We start from the raw sequence: 23073 nt of genomic DNA on the forward strand, positions 1-23073 counted from the left end.
GTGCACATATTGCTGCAGTTAATGTTCGATAGGTGCAGGAAAGAAAGCAGGTCAGCGGTTCCTATAAAAACTAACTTCATTTTATGAGTATTCATACCAGCATGACACATGAGGACGAAAGTACTATAACACCTGTTTTCCTTCAACAACGTTTACTATAATATGCACAATTTATGAGCTTTTCAAATACTTATGATACACCCATTAAAAAGTATCCTTTAAAACAGATACTTCTGTAAAAAAAGCATGGAGACACATCACCTTCTGTCCAAAGAATTTATGTAATCGGACATTAAACGAACTTCTTTCAATAAGGATCAGTCAGACAGCTGAGACAGGAGTTTTGAAGAATGCAGCTTGGTTACACAGCATATCTAGGCAAGCCAAACTGATGAGGCTAAACACAGATAATAGTTTTTTTGTATAGTCTTTCACAGAGTCACCGAATTTGTGTTTTGAAGGAAATAGATTTACTAACTGAAACATAGAAAGTAGTAGTCCTCCAGTGCACCCTTCCGATTCCAGAACAGAACGAGGCATATAGCTGCTGCTTCTGCATGGATCAGGATATTTTAGAACTTTTAAATGTTAATAATACGATCAATCCTGTCCACGTTCTTCAGTAATGCTGTTCTTCATGAGTTCTGGTTCAATATTGCAGCTATCCTGGTTGCTCGGTGGGCCTGTATGCAACCACGGGCCGTTCTTCACCAACATCTATCAACATATCTATTGGCACGTGAGGCTTGTCATAGCCCGAAAACTTGAGCGTGCTGCTTGGATGGACTGTTTGTTGTACTTCTGTGGTAGGAACCTCTGCATCTGAACAGTTACTGCATATCTCTGTCTGGTTATTGTCAGAAGGGAAATAACTCCCTCTCCCTTTATGATTTTGTTCATCATCAGAGGACACCTGCCCTGTGCTTTCCTGCACAGAAACCTCTCCCGAGTTGCCTTGTACCTCTGTCAGGAAAATAGAAGACGCTCCTTCGCTGGAATTCTCAGGATTAGTGATTCCTTCCTTTTGCTCTACCTTCAGCGGGTGCACTTCTTCATCAGCTGGCGACGCTGGCTCATCTGGCATGAGACTGACCACAGAGTTGCATTTTGTCTCTGGTTTTGGTTCTAGAAATCTGTTTGTGTTTAGGTTTCTTATCACACTAACCTGAAATGGAAAAAAAGCAAAAAACAACAAATAAAAAAAACTTCTATTTTTGTTCAGGTTACTAAACGTTTATGACATAAATTTAATTTTATTACGGTGATTTCCAACAGAAGTCAGCGAAATGAGACTGTGGCAGATTCACTAGCCTCTGGCTATTTATCCAACACTTTGATTAATACTTTTAGGCAAGCTCTCAAAAATGTTTTCAGCGTGCAAGTACATGGCAAGGACCAGCTCCATGTCATAGGTGTAACCTTCACCTGTTCAAATGACCTAAAAATACTATTTAAGCTCACAGTGGCAAGGAGAGCAGGAGAGAAAAAAAGAAAACCCAACAACAACACCCAAAGAGCACTCTTCCTTCTGAATGAACAACCTTTTCAAGCCTAGACATACACACGAGCATAACTTTTAATGAGTATAATTTTCCAGCACTGTTTCAACTAAGAGAATACACCTTCCAGGACAGATCCCTAAAATTGTATGAGAAGTTTAAAACAGTCCTGCCATTCACATCCATGCTGAAGCCTTCCTGGTTGTTTCTGCAGGATTATTAAGCACTCCACCAGTACTGCAATGGGATGTTTCCCTTTGAAAACTCCACTGCCATCAAGCCCTTCAGGAGCCAGGCTTCAGCTTGTTTTAAACAGACATGCTTCCAGCCCGCATCATTTTTTCAGATTTACTTTTGTTTGGTGCTGGTTTTTGTTTTCTTTTTAAGATATTTTCAACAATGTGTACAAAAAACAACAGGGTAAGTTTTCAGCTGTGCTGTCCCCTAAAGCTAGCATAAAGCTTAGGGAAAACAGGACTTTTCAATTCAAGAGTTCTTTTTCAAATTCTGTAATTCATTAAAGGTACAAAGTATAACCTCCTATGGACGAACTAAATTCTTGTAAGAGGTATACAATTACTGTTTTTTTAGATATTTTATTAAATACTTTGACTAGAAGTCATTGGCTGGGTCAAATCTGAAAGGGAAGGATGTAGCTACAGTGGAAAAAATGGTGGGGAAAGCATAACATGGCTTAAGAAAAACTCTAAATAGGCAAAAAGAACCTCGCATTTTGTACTTGTACAGACTATTCCATTAAAAACAAACAAAAAAAAACCCAAAAGATAAAAACTAATATCAAAACAACATCAAAACCACTATATTCCATGAAATGAATTATTTGTAATCTGAGTTTTACAAACAGCTGTGTTACTAGGACTAGGGCGAGATGACCTCTTTGAAAGTCGAGGTGTATCACTGGAAACTAGTAAAAGTGGCACTAAGGTGTCTCCGTAGTAGTCAGAATACGCCACACTGCAACATAACGGCCCTTCAGAAAATTAATATCCAGAGAGAACCATGGTGGTAGTCAATATATGGGAACAATCAATATACCAGATAAAGAATATTCAGAGTAATTTTACATAAGCACAGTTGGGAACTACCCATACTTAGGAAGCTGATGATAAAAAGGTAGCTGTAGGAAACAAAATCAACAAGGTGAAGATACTTAAAAGCTAATGATGAGTTATTAGGACTGAAGCTGTACTTGAAAAAAATCTAATCATAAAGATTCAGCATGTTTCCATATATATGTCATTTACACTATATATGCCATATACACATACACCTATACTCATCTCGAAGGGACCAGAATCTGTGGCTTTGTGGAGTAGTAAAAAATCTTCTCCAATAGTCACACAATAAATGACAGGAGAAGATAATTCCCTATTTAAGTTAGAATACTTTAAGAATATGAAATAAAGTTGAATTCTATACAAAACATGGCTAAAAGCTGCATTTACAGCAGTTGTAATCTTCCTCTCCTCCTCAATGCCACATCCACTACACTACAGCATAAACAAACAAGAAATCAGACCTAAGCACAGGACTGCTTTAAAAATTAACACATGGCCTTAGATTCATATTTCTAAAATGAGTTAGCAAAAATGCCTTATTTTTCCCCTACACAGTTTCTGCATTTCACTCTGCTTCCTGGCAACTCTTACAAAGACGAATCCTGAAGATACTGTAATCTATCCAAATACACTGAAAATTTCATTTCAGGTCTTGCTTCCAACTCACTGGAAACTGTAAGTTTCTGCCTAAAGTAATACAGGGTAGACACTCTTATTTTCATCCACAAAACAAGGAAGGCATTGGAAGAAAAATACTTCACAGGCTTCCTGGTATCAAAGTTTCTTTAAGAGATGCTGAATCACAATTTACATCATCTAGCAATTCACATAGTCCTTTCTAGTGTCAAAGTGAAGAATCAACAGATCCTCCTGCATTAAATCCGAATGCCACGCAGAGCAACTCCAGTAAAAAGTGTAATTAAGATATGGGTTACTATGTGAAGAAAAATATTTACTGTAGGTAAGTTAATATTTGCTTTTGTGTACACAACACAACATTGGTAAATTGAGAGTCGACAGGAGAGTTTAAGCTCTATCTTAGCAGTACTTCCTGGCACGATGTTGTGATCTGATATTTTAATGTCTCCAACATGAACACCTCAAGTTTCAGGTCTTTCACCATCTTAATAGCCTAGAGTCTCCCCCAGGTGGAATCCAAACTCCAGGATACATATAAATGACACATCCAAAGAAGAATAAGTAGCTGTCAAGGTACTCAACAGGTCCTGCTTCCACTCTGTTTTCTGAGGGTTTGTCCTAGCAATTCCCAGAAGGACCTTCTGGAATGACTGAAGATGGTGGTGGGAGGAATATCTTGGAATACTTTTAGAGAGATAACTGAATGGCTCATTAATAACATCTACACTGCTGATGACATCAGATATACCTGTGTCCTCCACCGGCTCAATTAGCACGACAATGTTTTGTAAACAACGTGCTCCATTTCACTAGATTCATCTTCCCAGTAGGATCCCTCCTACTACAACGGGGTGTTTAGCACATTTAAACTAAGAAACTCTTATGAAAGTAACCACTCAATGTTGTTCACCTTGTAAGACAGTCACATTCTGGAAGCAAGACCTGAAATGACTGACACGCTATTTCTGGGAGTCTTAAAAAGCTTACAGAGGACAACGTGGAGGTTCCAGATCTAAACGGCAACAGAATTTTCTCTTTGACCATATGAGCAGTGAGGAAGCGCGTGATGGCTGCTTTTTTTCTGATGATGTATTTCAACTTGCTGAAAGTCACTCAAATGATTTAAGCAGACACTAAAAAGCACTAAAATATTAAAGTTATTAGGAAACAGATCTCTGGAAGGCAGTTGTCTCCTCACCTAGCCTAGTAACATACAGGGAGACTCAACTGATGAGTTTTTTTTTCAGACAAGCTCAGGTAAAGCACAGTAGTCATGACCTGTATGGAAAGACAGTGACAGGCTCTCAAATCTAAGGTGTCTGAAGAGATAGCTCCCATGTAATTCTTATCACCTGCATTGAAATTATGCTTGTGAGCTTTTCCATTCAGATCACAGAATTCCAAGGAAATGGACCAAAGGTAGGGGCCTTTACAAATAGTTTTAAGTCTCATTCAATTCCTTAAACAAGGCACAAAGTGGAATGTGAACCAGTCTGCTTAAGCATTCCTATAGACTTCAATCAAAACCTTCACATAGCAGGGAGGAACCTGATATACTGGAACATCTAGGAAGCATTAGGTAATATACAGCAAATTGAGAATGGGCAATGAAACAAGTTTCACCAAGATAAGCTAAAGTGTGAACCTGGAGCACACACGGGTAAACTCACTACAATTCTATAGCACCCATTCTCCTCATGTGATGCTTTTTTCCTAATCCCTTCGATGGGATATTGCAGTAGTTTTGGAAAACCAGGGCAATAAGGCATCTACTAGTCACAGCTTAGAGGCATTCTGGATAAAGGTATCTTTGGCTATAATAAATTGCCTTCACAAAACTGTGTGTGTACAAAGAATACAACATTATGCATTCAGATAATTACACATTAGCATGAAAAAGAAGCTGAAAGTCACCAGTATCTCCCTTTTCATTCAGACATGCTTGGATGGTACCTGGGCTGAGGAGCTGCTTAGAGAAGCGCGCTGCTTCTGACAGACTAAGAGCTCCCTGCAGACAAGGCTGAGCAGCTGCTGACTCCTTTTCCCCGTGACTTCCCTCTGTCTCCACCACATTTCCTCGAGTTCTTTCCTCTCCCTACAACACGGCTACTTTTTTTTTTTTTTTTTACTCCACATGTTACTGTAATAACGTTACATGATTAGCATTATCACAACATAACCACAAAACGAAGACACGTCATGCATTTCCCTGTCACTAGAATGAAAGAAATGCATCTATGTGCACTGAAGATCTATGTGCACTGCATCTATGTGCATTTCCAAATGGGCCAAGTAATGTTGCTTCAATTAAAGAGAGACTGAATTCTAACCCTAAAATAAATAGATTACAGACACTGGGACAATCTTAGATGGCATAAATTCTAAACATCTACAACAGCATAGTAAACAGTGAGATAGCTAAATTTTAACCAAGCAGCTTTGTCTATCTGGAAAGTAAATATTAATATTAATAATTATACAGAGAAGTCTGAACTTACCAAAGACTTAGGCAGCTTTATGTTCTTTTTCTTTAATTTCTTGTAGCCATAAAACATACCCAAAAATAGACCAAAGATGAGGATAACACCAACCACAATTACAACATTTGTTGAGCCTAGGAAGTTGGAGAAAAAATTGTCAAGTTTGGAAAATAAACCATTGCTGTATCATTTAGAATAACTTTAGAAACTAAAATAGCTCAGAACTGTTAGCTGCAATATATGAATGTATCAATTTACCACCTTTCTCAAGAACTTGCTTTATAAAACGCTATATGAAAATTATACTGACACACAATTTCCAAGCCATGACCACAATAGTGTTTTTATAGAGATAAAGGAATTTTATAAATAAGTTTTCATTCCTTAGAGATGACAAGTGTGACAAAAAAATGTCCATGTGATAGTATATTAACTGACATAAGAATTACTGTACATAATCTACATCTAATGAAACTGTTAAAAACACAGTACAGTTAATTCCCCCAAGCATACTGCTCTTCTTCCATATAAAGAAAGAACACATTCAAAGCTACCAATTTCATCTCTTTTCTTTAATCTTTAATGAAATTTTGGTCCACATTAAGTGACACTAAGAAGTCTGAAAGAGCTTTTCAGAGATACTAAGCTGGGTCATTAGCTGCCTTTGTCCTCTTGAGGGATCATCTTAAACAAGATGATAGCTTAATTTTTTTAAACCACAAATTTATTGCTACTTCAAATTCATGAAAGCCTACTTGCATTTTCTTTGGAGATATAATTCAGCAAAAAGCAATTTGTTACAAGATGGATGTTCTGCTTCCGAAAACCCTGCAACTCACTGAATGATCTGTTTCTCACTTGCTAATAACTCCAATGATCATGTAGAGTTGAAACAAATTCCAGAATTCCAACGAAGCAGGAAAAGCTTCCTCCCCACCCCAGCGCAGGGTCGCTTGAAAATGATGTATTATCTTTATAAGTTTTTAGAATTGGGAGCATATTTGGCAAGAATTACTGTGTTTTCCCTTTGTTGATACTCTCCTAGGGGAGAAGCGAGCCTACAGCTATATCACAGTCAGAACACTTGAATGAATCTCTGGTCAGACTCTATATGACAGCTCTTCAGTTACACTCTTCAGTTACATTCTTACTAGATTTTTAGAATTATCTTACTCAAAGTCAGCTTGAGAGGAATAGGAATGCAGCTTTCCTCTGATGGGGCACCAAGTATCAGATCATTATAGAAACTTCCCTTCGCTGAAACACAATAAATGGAACCTTCAGAAGAAATTGGGATGTCTACGCTACATTTCTTTAAATTACAATCTTCGGGAAAGAATTCCTCTTTGCTCTGTTAAAAAAAAAAAAAAAAAAAAAAAAGTTGTATTACATCATTTGACTAAACACAACAAGATAAAAATTACAGTATCTTCCAACACTTAAAAACATAACAACATTATTTGATAAGACATATATATGCCTCGATAAAGTTGCAAATTTTTTCTACTAGCGATTTCCAAGAGTTTTATTTGCTACCTTAAGGAGCCATGTTCGATCAAACCATGGTGCTTACAGCTAACATTTTCAAATATATCCAAAATAGGCACTGTTGATTGTGTAGATTTACATTCTTAATTCACTAAATTAAATTCCTAATTCAATAAAAAAGTACCTGAATATATATGTTAATTTTACATTAACTATCCATAGTATAAACAAACATATCTGCTATGAGTTTTCTCAAGTTAAACCTCCATGATTGCTACACAAATGAAGTGGGACCAGTATCTTATGTAGAACAGTCAAAGGGGCACAAATAAAGTTACCAATGTTTTAACATGCGCGCACAAACAGCACCTCCCTCACTTTTGCATACAGTACATGTAATTAACTTTTGTTATTAGATGTGCATTTGGGCAACTGCCATCTAGACCTCACGTCTCTCACCATAACCCACTTGAAATTTTAGGGCTTCAGTCTGTATCCATAGTCTTATGTTCACTGTTCTTCTGAAAATCACTAGCTTTATGTGTTATTGAAGATTAAAAAAAAAAAAAAAAACCTACTATTAAAGGGGCAAACTGCCTGTTTGGATATTTAAAACACAAATATTTTAATTTGAAGTTTTCACTTTGAACCATACCTGATTTTTACTGTCCCCCAAGGTCACTGTGTATATGACATCCGCCTTACTGATCCAAGGACAAAGCTCCTCAGAGGGAAATGCAGGTTGGTAAATATCAACGATGATTTTGTCACTGTGCCTTGAGAGATGCAACACAGGCGGTCCTATTTTTACTGAAACACATCATACCTTTTCCATTAGGCCAAAGGTTTTGACATGGTGTTGAGACATATAAACTTGCTATTTACAGTTAAATTACATAAATTAGAGATTTGAGGAGCATATCACATCACGTCTATTATAATGTTTTTAATATTATATAGCTGTAATACTGAGAAGTAATGAAAGCATATGGATACAAGCATGAATCTGCTAATGGAATACACATAACAGATTCTCTAGATTGTCTAGAGACAAGCTACAATAGAGAATTTTACTGCTGGAAAAAACCCACAATTTTCCCAATTTTCCTTCATATATATATAAGTCAACTCAACAACTCAGTTCACTGACAACGGGGTGGGGGTGGGGGGGGGAAGGGAAAGGAGAACCAAACTCAAAATATTGCCAAGTCCCACCCATAAACCATGCTCAACTAAAAATGGGAGTCACAAAATGAAAAAGGCCAACTGAAAAACTAAAAAAATAGTGTCTTGAACAATAGGAAGGAAGTTAGGAAGTGTGATTTCCTGTGCAATGGCCTTTGTGAATTGTTGCGGTCTAATGATCTGACTGAACATGTGTGTCTCATGTTCCATGGAAACTTTACTTTCCGAAGAAAGACCCATTTCCTGCAAACTGTGGAACTTAGCATCATTTCCATGGCTTCTGTTTCTTTGGCAAATGGTTGAAACAGACCACTGCTTCCAAGACATGAGTGCACTAAGTGAAGGAAGGGCAAGGAGAGGGAATCAAAGACAGGCAAACCAGGAGACATACACTATTCCCACAACTCCAGCAACGCAGAAATCCAGCTCTCCCTTGGTCAGAGACAGCCTCATGGGCAACCTCCTGCCTGAACGTACTTGCCAAGTTATACAGAAATCTCAGACCTTCCTCACTTTTGTGGGGCTTCCCACTTGGTGCTTCCCACATACTGCTGGGGCTCACACCAGTTTTGGAAAGGTTGGCTTGAAATCTGGACGCACAATTTCCACAGCATTAACGTTAAAGCGCAGTATTCTTACCAAAACAGCCCAAAGCACTCAAATGAAGGGGAGCAGCTGTTATTTAACCAGATACAGATACTACAGATATGTCTGTAATTTCTAGGTAATATCCATAGTGGTCAGGGAAGTGCAGTGCCAAGACCACACTCAGTCAGAGGGGCTGCAGTGCCAAAACATCACCTCACTGGCCGCTTGAGTACAACCTCCACGGCACCAGAGCTCCCAGCAGCAGTCTGCTACTGTGCTTGCCAGCAGACAGGAATGTGGGGAAGATGCACAGAGAACATCACTAGCACCATTTCCCTGCTTTTAAAGTTCTGAAAAAATATTCAAATGCCACAGTGGGAGGACAAAAAAAAAAAAGTCCCTACAGAGGTATAACTAAGAAATTCCTACTGAACAGCACTCATGCTTTGTTTCAGCCTGGACTCCTGAGCTTATGATATTCCCAAATGAGACATACTAAGGCACAAGAGATAATTTTGTTTTTTAAAATATTGGGAAAAAATACAAGATTTGGAGTATGGAACTTACCATGCTGTTGCAAAATAAACTCGCTTGATTCAGCATACTCAGATTGTTCTGACTCAACAGCAGCTTTAACTCGAAGCCAATGGGAGGAAAAGGGGTCTTCTATTTCTCCCGAGATATCACAAAAATGAGCCGAAATGTTCACACAACTCAAGATGGTCTTATAAGTACCAAGACTGTAAAACAGATCAAATATTAGTTAATACAGTTGCCACTTATTGTGCAGTATGTTGCCTATGATGAAATATCTGACAAATTTTGCCTTAATTTACACTTAGGAAACTTATCACTACATGACTTCACCGAATAGAAGGAAAAATGTTTATCGTACACTGATTGCTTTTATATGCTTCTGGAAAATATGAGGTACAGGAAATTATGAAAAAAAATAAGAACTTACTTGTAAGGTTTGATTTCTACTGTAAAATAAGCAGTTTCAGAAATATCTGGGTATTGCCAGTACAGGAAAGTCTTAAAATTTTCAGCTGTTATTGTAAGTTGTGTTGGTGAAGGCACTACAAAGAAACAAAACAATCTGGCTTAGTCAAGCAATGGAAAAGCCAAGTATTCTTCTGAGTTATTTGGAGAAGGCAACCTGCTAGAAATGACTGGAAAAATTAGCCATAAAAAATTCCAAATATTTCTGCCAAAGAGGAATTGATTTGCTAGCAGTATGAACACAGCAGAGTCTTGCAGGCTGATTTTCCATCCTTTTGTCTTTTTCATCCTATCTGCAACCCAGAACCTCAGAAAACCCACACTGATTGAAAGTAAGTCCCTGAGTCCCTGCCTGGTTCATCAGCTGTGATGCTCATCTGGCTATTTTGGTATTACAGCAGGACAGATAACATGAATTTAGTGAAGTTGGAATAGCTCAGCTCCTCCAGATCTACCTTTCTCTTTGAGAACCTGCTGAGAAGCAGGAGAACCAAAGCTGCAGAACCCAGGGCCTGCTCCAGGAAAGCCCTGCTGCCTCCTGACTCAGCCTTGCCAGAATGAATTTCAGCTGGGGAAAGCCTGGATTCAACATGAATTTTGGGCAATAACATTTCCACATCTCCTGTGATATCACTTAACGAGCTGTTATAATAAAATACTAACATTCATAAGGAACACAAACTGTGAAAATACCATGTAGTTTTACATGGTGAAGTGCATTTAGTAAATAACATAAAAGGTGAGGGTAGTAAATGATACAGGAATAAAATAAATAAATAAATAAATAAAAGAAGACATTTCTGTGCTCTGTGCTGAGCACCAGCTGGGTTGAGGGGAAGGTCAGCTGCAAGGGAAGGACAATTTCACAGACTGTAACTATTGAAGGCTGACAGCCTACAAAAGAAGGGGAAAGTGAAAGTCCCTTAAACAATTTTAGTCATCGTTTTGCTTCTTAATGTCTGGTTTGGCCTCCTTAATACTCTCTTACTATAACTTTTGTGAAGTGTTGGAGGTTAACTCTCATTTGACCTGCTCAACAACACCGTTCACAAAGCGAGCGCTCCAACTTCACTCTGTGATAAATCAAGGAGGGAAAGTTCATGTCTTGAGAACAAGACCACAAAGACAGCATCTGACAAGGAGCCATACATCGAGGCTGAGATCTGCTACTAACCACGAAGTTTTTATACATGCAATACGCCTCACTGCAAATGGCGCTGTGGTTTAGTTATTTTCTAATATGTACAAAAGTGGTATTTCAGTTATTGGAAGACAGGAACACAATCATCAAATTCTCAACCACAAGAAAAAAAGGTGTTAAGTTGATAGAAGAGGTGTCAAAGCACACAGATGCTACACTGTAAAATACTTCACTTAACAGTAAAATATTTGATATAATAAGCCTTAGAAAATGTTACTGTAGTGTACTATTATTTACATAATTGTATTTATATAAGGCTACAATTGACAAAAAGTAGAAAAATAAAAAGCCAGAGAATATTAAAACTTCTCCTAGAAGCTTGGCTTGGCTCCTTGGCAAATATACAACTAAAAGCCAGGCAGATAAAACTGCACAGCATTTTGCCCCATTGCCCAGTAGGCAATTTCAATACCTGGTTAGGAAATGCTATTCAAGACAATTCTTCAGTTTAAGAATCTAAGCTCTTCTATAATACTTATCACTAAATTATGCTAGCAAATGCATTTAAACCTATGCAAATATTTTCCCAACTCCTCCATAAGAGAAATGATCGTTCTTCCCATTTTACACTTGGGATATAAAACAGAGGAAAACAATGTTTAGAAGTATGTTACAAGCTTGTTGGTATTTCTTCAGACTTGCTCTGATTTGTATTTCTTTGTCGTAGACTTGCCAGATGTCTGTTTTTCACAAAGGCAGTTGGGGTTTGCGAGTGCTGAATGGGTTAGTTACCATTAAAACATGCAGCTACAGCGGCCCCTCAGCATCCGCAGCACGGCTTGTGTGAAAGCAGGACATTTGGCCGACACGCGCTGAGTATCTTGGCCATCGAGCGTGGGTTCCTGAGGGGACGCGACTGCTGCGAAAGGGTGGGAACCAGGGCCTCCACCAGCAGCGGGGACTTGTGTGCTTGGCTTTAAACACATCTAAGCAACTGCTGGTTTGAGAATGGGGTCCTTTCCCTATCTCCTGTCTCCTCCCTCATGTCCTTCACATGAGCTGGTTCCTTCCATTAAGGCTAAGTTATTTCATGATCGCTATATTGGTGTAAGAGAAACACAGTTTGGAGGATTGCTAAGCTCCAGGTTATTGAAGCTTAACAAACTGTCTGGGCAAAACAAACAAAATCTGGGTCTGTTCAGCCTGGAGAAGAGAAGGCTGAGAGGGGATCTAAACAGTGTATATAAAAATCTCAAAGGAGGGAATGAAGAGGATGGTGCTCGCCTCTTTTCAGTGGTGGCCACCAACAGAACTAGAGGAAATGGCCAGAAACTGAAGCACCAAAAGTTCCACAGGAACTTAAGGAAAAATTTCTTAACAGTGAGGGTGACAGAGCACTGGAACAGGCTGCCCAGAGAGGTTGTGGAGTCTCCTTCTCTGGAGATCTTCGAAACCCGCTTGGATGCCACCCTGTGCCACGTGCTCTAGGTGACCCTGCTTGAGCAGGGAGGTTGGACTCGATCATCTCTAAAGGTCCCTTCTGACCTTAAGGATTCTGTGATTCTATGATTCTATGTCTGAACACTGAGTGAGCAAAAGACTATTCAACCTAATCCTCTATCTCCCACCATGTTTTTTTTAACATGCTCCTTCACTACACTACAACGCCAAGACTAAAAAACACAAGAACTCTTGCAGCAAACAAAGCTTCCTCATCAAAGGATTGCTCTCCTCATGAACTGTATCAAATAAATCATCTTCTAGCCACCTGCAATGCCACCACCAACATGCCAACATCCCATACTGCCATGACACTGCAGGTTGGCCTTGATCACTTGCAAGAACAACCATACACACATACAGTCAGCTCACCCTTCCCATGCCTACTTCTAAGCTTGCTTTCAATGACCAAGCTGATCAAGCTCTCTCTCACAAACCAGTTACTCCTGCTCCTCAGAAAAGGCTTACAGGATACCCTTCAGCATGACCTGAGAAGCTGAAATTCAAAACTCTACTCAGCACTGAGAGCCAGAAGCGATACAAGTTTTATATCGCACCTCCTGTCATCTCATTAAAGCCTCTCCATGTTTCACAGGCCAAAAATGACTTGTGTTTCTTTTTCTAAGAGATGTCCGCTGGTTATTTCTTCCACTACCTCACTTTATCTCTACATGCAGCAACTGCCTTGTCTCCCAGGTGGTCCAATGGATATGCAGTAAATTCAATATAAAGTGCTTTCAGCTTGCATTTATCTCTGAGGTTTGCTGGTAGGCAGGAAAGGCAGGGAGAAGGCAGGAGAGCTCATCTGCTTTTCCTAATTACACTAGTCATTACCATGGAAGATCATATCTCTATCCATAAAAACCGCCTAAGCAGTTTGTATCACAGAGTTACTTTTCAGGTCATTTAGTGGCTCACAGAAGCTTGAGGTGCAGAACTTAGTGCTCAGCACTACAGCAGATGGGACTGCTGGGGGTCGAGGTTCCTCCTCCCATTGGCCCCGGCTACCTGTGGGTCATGGAAAGCAGGAGCTTCGCGACACCCCTTCCCAGCCTGATTCTGCTCCAGCATCCAGAGTGCAGAGAGCACCTGGCAGACTTATGGAGCACTAATGTACACAGATGTTACTGCTATCTACTACTACTGATATTATCACAACCGTTTATCTGAACAAGGTTTTACTAAGCCATAAGGCAACAGTAACTTCTTAAGGGTGCTACGTTGCTGCGCTATGCTATTTAGTAGGCACAACCAGGGAAAGATGATAGTGACACAACGATAATCTTTAAACATAAAACTCTCAATTTATAATAAATTTAATCAGCTCGATAGCAGCTGCACCCAAGGAGCACACTCAAACAGTGAGGAACTCAGCATGGGAAAAATGCAAAAAAAAAAAAAATCATCAAATCACAATACTGGGAGTTTGAGGAGGTCACGTTTGCTTCTAGTTCAAATAAAGTGATTTCCACCCTCCCAGTATGTCCCATTCACCCTGCTGAGTGTGACGGCAGGGCTGGCTAACAGAAAAGCAATGGAGACTTCAGGAAGAGTAGATTTGCACAGAGGCACAGAAATGTGCCACAAGCGATGGGCAACAGGGAGCTACCCCACACACGTATCTATGCCCAGAGGAGAAGGGAATAAAGGCAGAAGGCAGGAGGAAAGACCAGTCTCTCTCTCTCCTCTCTCTCTCTCTTTTTTTTTTAATGATTAGGAAAAAAAAAGGAATATGGAAACTAAACATGCTTGGATTTTGAGGACAAAGAACTTAAAATTTGAAAAGTAAAGGTAGGAAAACGGAGGAGTAAAAGCAAATATAAGAAAGATCACAGAATAAACTATAAATTGAGCATTCAACAGAGCAGATCACAAGCAGAAAAGCAATCACTCGGCTGATCTCAGCAAACTCAACAAACTCACAGAAGGATCAGTGTTAAGCAACACGCACTGCTCACAGAGAAATACGAGTAGTTGCTGATATATAAGCAGCCCAGACTATATAATTATAATGAATGCTCCCATTGACAGTCAGTAAATGTGACGTGCCCTGTGGCGTGGGAAAAAAATCCCACATATTAATCTCAATATGTGTTCAATTAAAATACTAAATTTCTAGAGACACTTGCCTCTTGGGGGACTGTTACATAGCAGACAGGAAGGAAATGTATGCGGGAGGAAATATTTTGAGATTAAAAACCAGATGCTGCTGAAAGGCTTTTGTTTTACTCCACATATCTGCTGCTTGGCTTTAGCCTGATAAGAAATAAGCTTTTTTTTTTTTTTTTTTCATTTTTCAAAGTAATGGGAGCAAGCGCACATAGCTGCACAGTCAACTGCTTTCTAAACACTGAGGACGGAAGACAAGCCTTAGACAAGTTATACACTGCATATGGCATAGTGCTGGTTCAAAAGCGTGAATCAAAACTTGCTTGCTTGTTCACAGAAGATAACAAACCCAAACAGTCGCGGCTTGTTTGTTCCATTCGCTCTCCTTTATCAGCAGTGCCACTTTGTATACAAACTCCTTCACAAATCTCATCGAGTTCAGAAACACACACATTGAGAAAGATTTCTGTATCTGGATGAAGATTATCTTCTTCACTATATGTATGTTTCTGAAAAATACTACAGGAAAGACACTTGCAATAGACAAATTTTGGAGCAGCCACAATAAAGCTACCTATAAGTACATTTAGAAATATCTTGTCAGGTGTTTTATATATTTATCTAACATCAAGAGCTGTAAGTCAATGAGCTAGAGGACACTTCAAAGGGGTAAGTGTAAGCAGCTCAGACAGGCAGCCTTCTAACCGAAGTTTGTATCCCGTGCCCCATTCTAACACATACTGTTAGTATAAATGCAGAGGGATTTGCTACCACTGATCACAGAAGTGGAATTCAGCTGAAGGTGTCATACGCACAACATTTAGCCAGGGGACTCCCCAGGGCAGAGTATGACACAGCTCTCTGGGGCAACAAACTCAATGAACCAGAGTACCTGCAAGTTCCACATGTCTGCTGAGCACAGTTCAAGTACTAGAAGCACAAAGTGAAGCTTAAAAGGAACAAGTTATGAGAAAACATTTATAAATCAATCTTTTGAACGTCTGTTCCAGAGTCGTCTTTTAGGTTTCCATGAAAAACAAATCCCTCTAATTCCAGAGCAGTATCTAGTAGGATGGCAGTTTCAAGCCACTTTACCCTCCCCAGGGTGCCATCAGTACTAACTCCGGTCTGGATTTGCACCAAACGGGCGTTGCGCCATTTAGGCCGGGGAGTTAAAAGGAAATCAGACACAATGCTAAAGTAACGGGCCGCCCTGGGCTGCAGCCCGGGAAAGCAGCGCGTGTCTTCACGTTAGCCCCACGCTCCACCTGAGCCCAGGCTGATGTTTAACATCCAGCCACTTTCACTGCGTGTAGAAAGGGCAGCAGCTCTGGAGGCTTCACCAAGTGGGCTCTGCCAGCCTGGCCCTGCCACCCAGCTGGCAGCGGGTCCGGCCCGAGGGGCAGAGCCCTCCTGGTGTCGAGCGACTGAAGCAGCGACAGAGCTTGCAGGCCGGCGGACAGGCAGATAAACACCCAGGCGCCAGGAGAGCTTTGCTCCTCCTGCCTGCTCGGCCTTCCTCGGAAAAGCTGTATGAAAAGCTCGCAGGTGCTCGTCTTCATGAGCTCGCCTTCACTCCCCAGAAAGGAAACCACTCTTGTAATGTGTCTTCTATACTCCAGTAGCACTTCCTGAACAAAGTTATTACACATAAGCTTAAATCACTGTGTGAAAAAAGCAAGCCCGTGTAAAAAATTCTACTAGAAGTTCTCAAAAAGAAAAAAACAACTTCAAAAGAGAAATCTCATTCAATTTTACAAATGAATAAAGAGTTCAAAGACTAGAGGCCAAATACAAAGCTATTTGCTTAAAAAAATGCTTAGTGCATGAAATAAAGATTGGGTAACTTTATAGAATACAGGACCAGGAATGTACACTTTACACATTCAGTACCTTTTTATTGCTACTATTAACAACAAGCTTTTACATCCACGTGGCTCAGAGTCAGGACACTAATCCACAGAGCTTTCTTCTTTTTATTATTATTGCTTTTGGTAAACATCCCAACATGATTCTACATGCACTAAGACGGTGGATCACTGTATATACATTAAGGAAAAAAAAGAAAAAAGGAAAAACAAAGAAAAAAGCGTGCACAAGAAAGTTTTTCAAAGCTGCTCTAATAGCAAAATACTGTTCTACCTGTTTCATGACTATTCTTTGTTTTTATAAGAGCTGAAATAGCACTAACACAGATAGTATCTAAATACAGCACTATCATCTCGTTACCTTCTTGCTTGTAGTTGTACAGAGGAACTGCTGTGACTGCCAATAAACAGAATCATAAAATAACAAGTCCAAAACACTATCACCTAACAGGCACATGCAGTTTGTGACCACAAAAAGCAAATATATACATAGACTTTGAAAACAGGCTTTCAATGTGCAAGTACCACCTGAATTGCTATTACAGCCCAAGTACTGCAATTTTGAGTAGGTCTTTTTGGGATCTCCCTCTTGGGACACTTAGATGCAGAGTGGAGGTTTGCAAGGACAAATGCCCAGCTCCAATGACGGATCACGGGCATATCCATAGGGACATGTGCTGTTCACCTGTTGAGCACCCAGATGTAGGAAACAGGGGAGGTGCTTGAGTGCTCAGGAAAGAGCTATTGGTTGTCTAGGCAAAACCGTATCCTCTAACAAAGCACCAGATCATGGACAGAAGTGCATTCCCCCCTTATGTTTCAGCTCTGAGATATGCACTACCCCACCAGAGTTCTGAAAGGCCTGATAAGACTTAAGAAAACCGCTCTGTTGCAAAGGAAAAGTGTCATAAACATGTTTCAGAATTCCCCTTCTTCGACTCTAACTGCACTGCCAGTTTAATTTTTACAAAAATAAACCACCTGGATGACGAAAAACTGAACTGCAACACTGAAAAACGAGTGGATAGATTAATATGCATCTTCTGTTTCCAGCCCAGGGGAGGTAAACCTAAACGATCTTCAAGTCCCGTAAGGCCAGCGTGTGCCCATCACGGGGGCACGGCGATCGGTCACTCTGGAAAAGCAGGGATCTCGGTGCGGGAAGCCCTGACACCCGGCATCAGGATCAGCACTTCGGAGGGAGGCAGCGTGTTTGGGGGTGAAGGCTGCTGCAGGAGTGCTGCTTTCAGCTAAAGCACAGATGTGTATCCTGGTTTAAGCCCCTTCACAAAAATCCTAATATACACTACCCTGCATACGTCTCTGAATATATTTACAAACGAAGCGCAGCCACATGTTCCCTTTTGACCTGAGCCACGAGCCCTCAACCTCGGGTCTTATCACCCACGCCAAAGCCAAGTGAAAACAGAGCTAGATTTCCGCCCGCCTCCCACCACCAGCAGCACCAGCAGCACCACCAGCAGCACCACCAGCAGCACCACCAGCAGCACCACCAGCAGCACCACCACCACCAGCGCTCCCCGAGGGGAGACGCGCGGAGGCTCCTCCCGGGCGGCCCCGCTCCGCACACAGCCCCACGCGGGACCGGGCCCTCCCGCGGCGGCTCGCGGGCCCACGCGCGAAACGCGGCAGACGCCGCTGCTCTGTGGCCTCCTTCACGTCATGTGCCAAAGTGCATCCGAGGGAGCGGCTGTGACGGGCGCGATAAGGACCGTAGCCGCTGGCTGTACAGAACAGTCACGACGCGACAGTGTCGGCACGCGCTGGCGCCCGGTCCACGGGACCCCCCTTCCCGGCACCCCCAGACCCGCTTTCCAGCCGCGCGGCCGCCCCTGGGCGGCAACAGGGCCGCCCTCGCCGCCTCCCCGGCTCCTCCCGCCCGCGGAGGGCGCCGCCAGCCCGGGCGCCCCCGCACCCTCCGCGCGGCCTCCCCGCCGCGGCGCTGCCCGTTACCTGCGGCCGAGCCCCGGCCGGGCGCCAGCAGCGCCGCGAGCGCGAGCAGGGCAGGCGGCAGCCGCATGGCGCCCGCGGCGGGGCCGGAGCGGAGCGGGGCCGGAGCGGAGCGGGGCTGGCGCGGAGCGGAGCGGGGGCGCCTCGTCCGCGGCCGCCGCTCCCCGCAGCCCTGCGCTCGGCCACAACGGCGCCTGCGCGGGGCGGAGCGGGAAGCGGGAAACGGGCGGGCCGCTGACGTGACCCGGGGCGGCGCCGAGGCCGCCCTTTCGCTCAGTTATTTATTTATTTTTATTTAATCCTGTGGCATTTTTATTTATTTATTTATTTATTTATTTATTTATTTATTTATTTTTGTTCGTGACTGTGGGCACCGCTTGGCAGCTCTCCGCCCTAGTCTTGCACCCTCGTCACGCTGGGACTTCCTCTCTCTCTGTATCCTGCGCTTCTCAAGCAAAGCAAAACAAAACAAACGAACAAACTCACAAACAGTCTCATTCCCCTCCGGTTTCACTCGCCCCGTCTGTCATGTTCGTGTGTGGAGAAGTGCTGCAGCTCTTTAAAAAAATGTATTCCAGCATCTTATTTTAGCTGGGTGGGAATGAGTTGCTTGTCTGTGCACGAGGGTGCAGAGTAACAAATTTAACTCTGGGCTGTCAGCATGGAGATTCCCCTCCCTGAAATGGTACTTAGAATTCACACACATAGAGGATTTTTGGTTTATGCAGGGAGAATTTATTCCTTCTTGCAGGATCTCTTACTATAGGATTGGTGATCGGTCTGCAAAAGTATTTACTTAAACATTTGAAAATATGTTACATTGGGTGCTGACAAGCAGGATGCCAAGTCCAGCTTTTTTCTGCCCGCTTGCTCCTGTATCTCTGCCCAAGGTCCCAACACCTGATTTTGTGTCTGACTCATTCCAGGTCAGTTTGATCAGACAAACCATTTGTGTCTGTCACCCCCAGCCTGAACCACACTGGAGGAAGAGCGCAGAAAAAACTATGCAGAGGCTCAAAGATAAGGCAAATGTAGCAAGTTTGTAAGCTCCAGGCCTAAAAACAAGGCAGCTCAAGGGACCTAGACACATGTGCTTCTTCCCAGACTTGGAAAGGGATGGAAAGAAGCAAAAAGTCCAGTTGCAGGAGTCGTGTTTCCTCCTTCTCCAATCCCTCATGGAAAAAAAATATTACAGCTCTTGCTTCATGTTTATTTCCTATCCCAATTGATCCAATCCCAATTGATTCACTTCCTGGAGGAAGGATTTTTCTTTCCTCTTGCCACATTGCTATCTGAATCTGCAAAACTAAGGAGAGGGCATGGGAAGCAACAGGAGGAGGGAGGTACTATGCCAGCTATGCCGGAGAAACCTGCCAGAGACCCTTCCTTTCACTTGAGCATACACTCAGACTGACCTTTGTGCTTTATCATGAACAAGTGTTGAACTGGTTGATTAAAATATCTGCTCGCCAGCATGAAGATTTAATGATTGCTTTTATAGCTCCTTGCACAAAAATAAGTGAGAAGAAGCCGTTGTCGACTCTTGGCGGAGATTAGCTGTGCTGGCCATCACATCTGAGAGTGGCAGCATGCTGAGCGTAGGTGTCATGTAGACACAGTTTAAAATAGATTTTCTGTGATGACACTGTAGATTTCTAGGATCCTTATGAAAGATGAGAACAATGTATATTAAAAAAATAATCTGTTTACAGAGAAGTCTGGGAAATGTAATCCAGACGCTTTGACTGTTTTTACAGTAGTAAGTTAATTAGTGTCTGGATAAACTCCCCAGAGAACATAACATACTCGTTCACACTGTTCAGTTATTAGGGCTGGCCTTGGCATGCTCTCTCCTGGCACCAACAGAACTCTTTCGAATGGTTACTGGCAGGGGCTGTTCTAATCTCAGGGATGATGGTGTCCATTCACAGCAGAATTTTACAAACCTGCTTAAATCTTTCCTTGCCTTTAATTTTTACACATCGGAAAGAGAAGAAAATGGTCCATTAACAGGTCTGAATAGTTACCCCCAGTGGGGATTTTGCTGACTTGAAGAAATAGGCAGAGGTTCTTTTTCTCACTTGCTCTGAAATACTCCGTTTACTTCTCTGTAATGACTGTTTGTAATGCCAGTCCCTGCAGTTATTCACATGCTTCCTCACATACCAGGCTACGCTCTGGACCTTTACACTTTCATCTTTGCAATGTTGCTCAAGGTCCCTTGAAAAACTAAGCCATATACGATGCTGATGTGGAAACAAACCTGCAGCCTGTATCAGAATGTTGTCACAAAATGCATGTTTGTAAGGTTGTGCCACCTCTTCTTTACATGCTGTAGAAAGAGAAATCACAAAAACAAGTTATCTCTAGCCAGATCTTTTTTTTTTCTCCTAGTCATTAAATGCACTAGTCTTTTCACCTTCAGTAGGTAGAGATAATAACTTATTCCATGAATCCTAAATAAGTTTTGTGACTCTTTCATATGAATTTCAGGTAGAAATGCACATCTTTTCTCTAACAGTCATTCCAAATCTCTGTCCATTTTGATTCTTTGCAGCTATCATTCTTTCCCTCAAAATCTCACTTCCAAGAGCCTGAGAAAATAAAGACACAAATCCCAAAGCGGTTTAGGGCATAGTCTAAAGTAAAGACCAGAAAGACCTTATCCTCTGTAATGTTCTGCAACAGGATGCACAAATGTCTTCTGATAAGAGTTCCACCTCATAAATCATGCTAGTACCGTAATCAGACTAAATCAGGAGAAAATGTTAGGTCCTTTGTTCTTTCAATAACCCAATGTGTGTGTTTGGCATGGGAAGCCCCAGGCAAAATCCTTTCCAAACATTAACTATGTTTTGGAGATACTGTAGAGCGTTAGAGCACTGTAATGCACAAGAGATAGTGCATTAAAGGCCCATGATTATTTGGTTGTGCAAATCAATCTTGTACATATCAGGCTGTTGTTCCATGCACTGTTGGGAATAAAATAAAGAATGGAAACTGGTTGTGGTGCTGAATTTTATGGAGTTGTAGAGAGCATTTCGCTAGCACGAAGAGAGACTCACAGTGGTAGATACTATAACTCTGTGTATGGTATCCAATTATTAAAAGTGCTTAACAGGAATCGTCATATGTAGTCAGGATAAGCCTTTTGATAATCTGTTTGATCCAAATTATATATATATATATATATATGTATATATATATACATATATTTTTCCAAATCTCTTGAAACTTTTCAAGGGCAGAACAGAATGAACTTTAGGGTATTTTTTAATTCTCATGATTGTCAGGGTCCTAAATGAAACTTGCAAGTCATATTTGTTATAAGGAATTTCTGAATATGCTGATAATTTTACTTTATCTGTGGCCTTTCTAAAATGGAAATAGAATAAGAAACATTTCTCAGTGAAGGAAAGGTAGTCCATAATTTGTGTGGCAAAAACTGACAGATTATGAAATATGATTGGCTGAGTTTGTGGAGTGATGAGCCCAGCAGCAGGGATATGTCTCATACTGATATCTCAAAACCCTTTTTTTCCCCTAATGAGAAATATTATATGAGAAATTATGTGAGGACTGGATTTGGAAAATAATGTCTTTAGTCCACAGGAAAACAGTTTTCATTAGTTCTGCTACTCACTGAAAAATAAAATTGTTATATGAACATGTGTTTTGTGAAGCAAGCCCTGTTATCTGCGAAGGGAAGAGGCCAAAGATGTAATTTGAATAAGTTCTAAAGAAAGAAGATGAAGTCAAATAGAAAAAAAAAACTTATTAAAAAGCATCCCAGACAAGTTTTCATTTTTTTTTTCAGAAACTTCCAAAGAGAGCTAAATGGTTACTGCAATCTCTAAGAAATGATTAACAACCTGAAAAGGAAGCTGAGAATTTCCATATTCTCATTTGTACACGATGGCATCCTGTTTATACTTAAGTTTAGCTGAACTGGTGTGGGCTTCATTTCAGGATTCTGCAAGGAAAGAGAAAACTCCTGAGCCAGGATATATTTAGCCTTTTCTATGCACATGTGTGAAAGTTGTCTCAGAGAAATATCGGATTACAGAGATTAGGACTCAGTTCACTTTTTTCCTTTGTTTTGTATTTGCACCCATCTTTCCAATTCATCAGCCATCCCTTTTTGTTTTTACTCTTTGTTAATAAAAATATTTGTTTTATATTGTACTTACCTGTTGCTTAAAAAGAACCCCGGCACACCTGATAAAATAGTGATGCATCTTACTTTTCTGATGGTATCAAATCTCTGCTGTAGCAAAAGTAAAAGTATAGTGGGAATAAATTAACTAGGTACCTGAAGCCGAGGATAAAACTGGGAATCACAGAGATGTAAAGGTTGTTCCAGGCTGTGTGGGTCGGTTGTGAGCCTGCCCTCATCCTAAGCTGGGAAAAGGTATGGAGACTTTACATGGACATTTTCAGCTCCTCCCTAGAAGGGGCAGCCAGGGAACAAAACTGTTACGATAATGTAAAACTCCACGTTGCTTTTATTAAAAGTGTCCTGTG

General features: G+C 41.2%; 1 protein-coding gene across 1 annotated transcript; it reads right to left on the reverse strand.

Annotated features, from left to right (window-relative positions):
* Positions 1–586: 586 nt before the first annotated feature.
* Positions 587–18631, reverse strand: IFNGR1 (interferon gamma receptor 1). Its single transcript, XM_088529677.1, has 7 exons — positions 18553–18631; positions 9923–10037; positions 9526–9698; positions 7841–7995; positions 6871–7048; positions 5716–5831; positions 587–1165 (listed from the first exon to the last, which is right to left on the reverse strand). Exons 1-7 carry the CDS (start codon positions 18617–18619, stop codon positions 662–664), a joined length of 1308 nt encoding a protein of 435 aa, XP_088385803.1. The 5' UTR covers positions 18620–18631; the 3' UTR covers positions 587–661.
* Between the last annotated feature and the right edge of the window lie 4442 nt (positions 18632–23073).

The sequence above is a fragment of the Tinamus guttatus genome, unplaced genomic scaffold (assembly GCF_059628265.1).
Source record: "Tinamus guttatus ecotype Peru unplaced genomic scaffold, ASM5962826v1 Tinamus_guttatus_pri_ptg000336l, whole genome shotgun sequence".
Lineage (NCBI taxonomy): Eukaryota > Metazoa > Chordata > Aves > Tinamiformes > Tinamidae > Tinamus > Tinamus guttatus.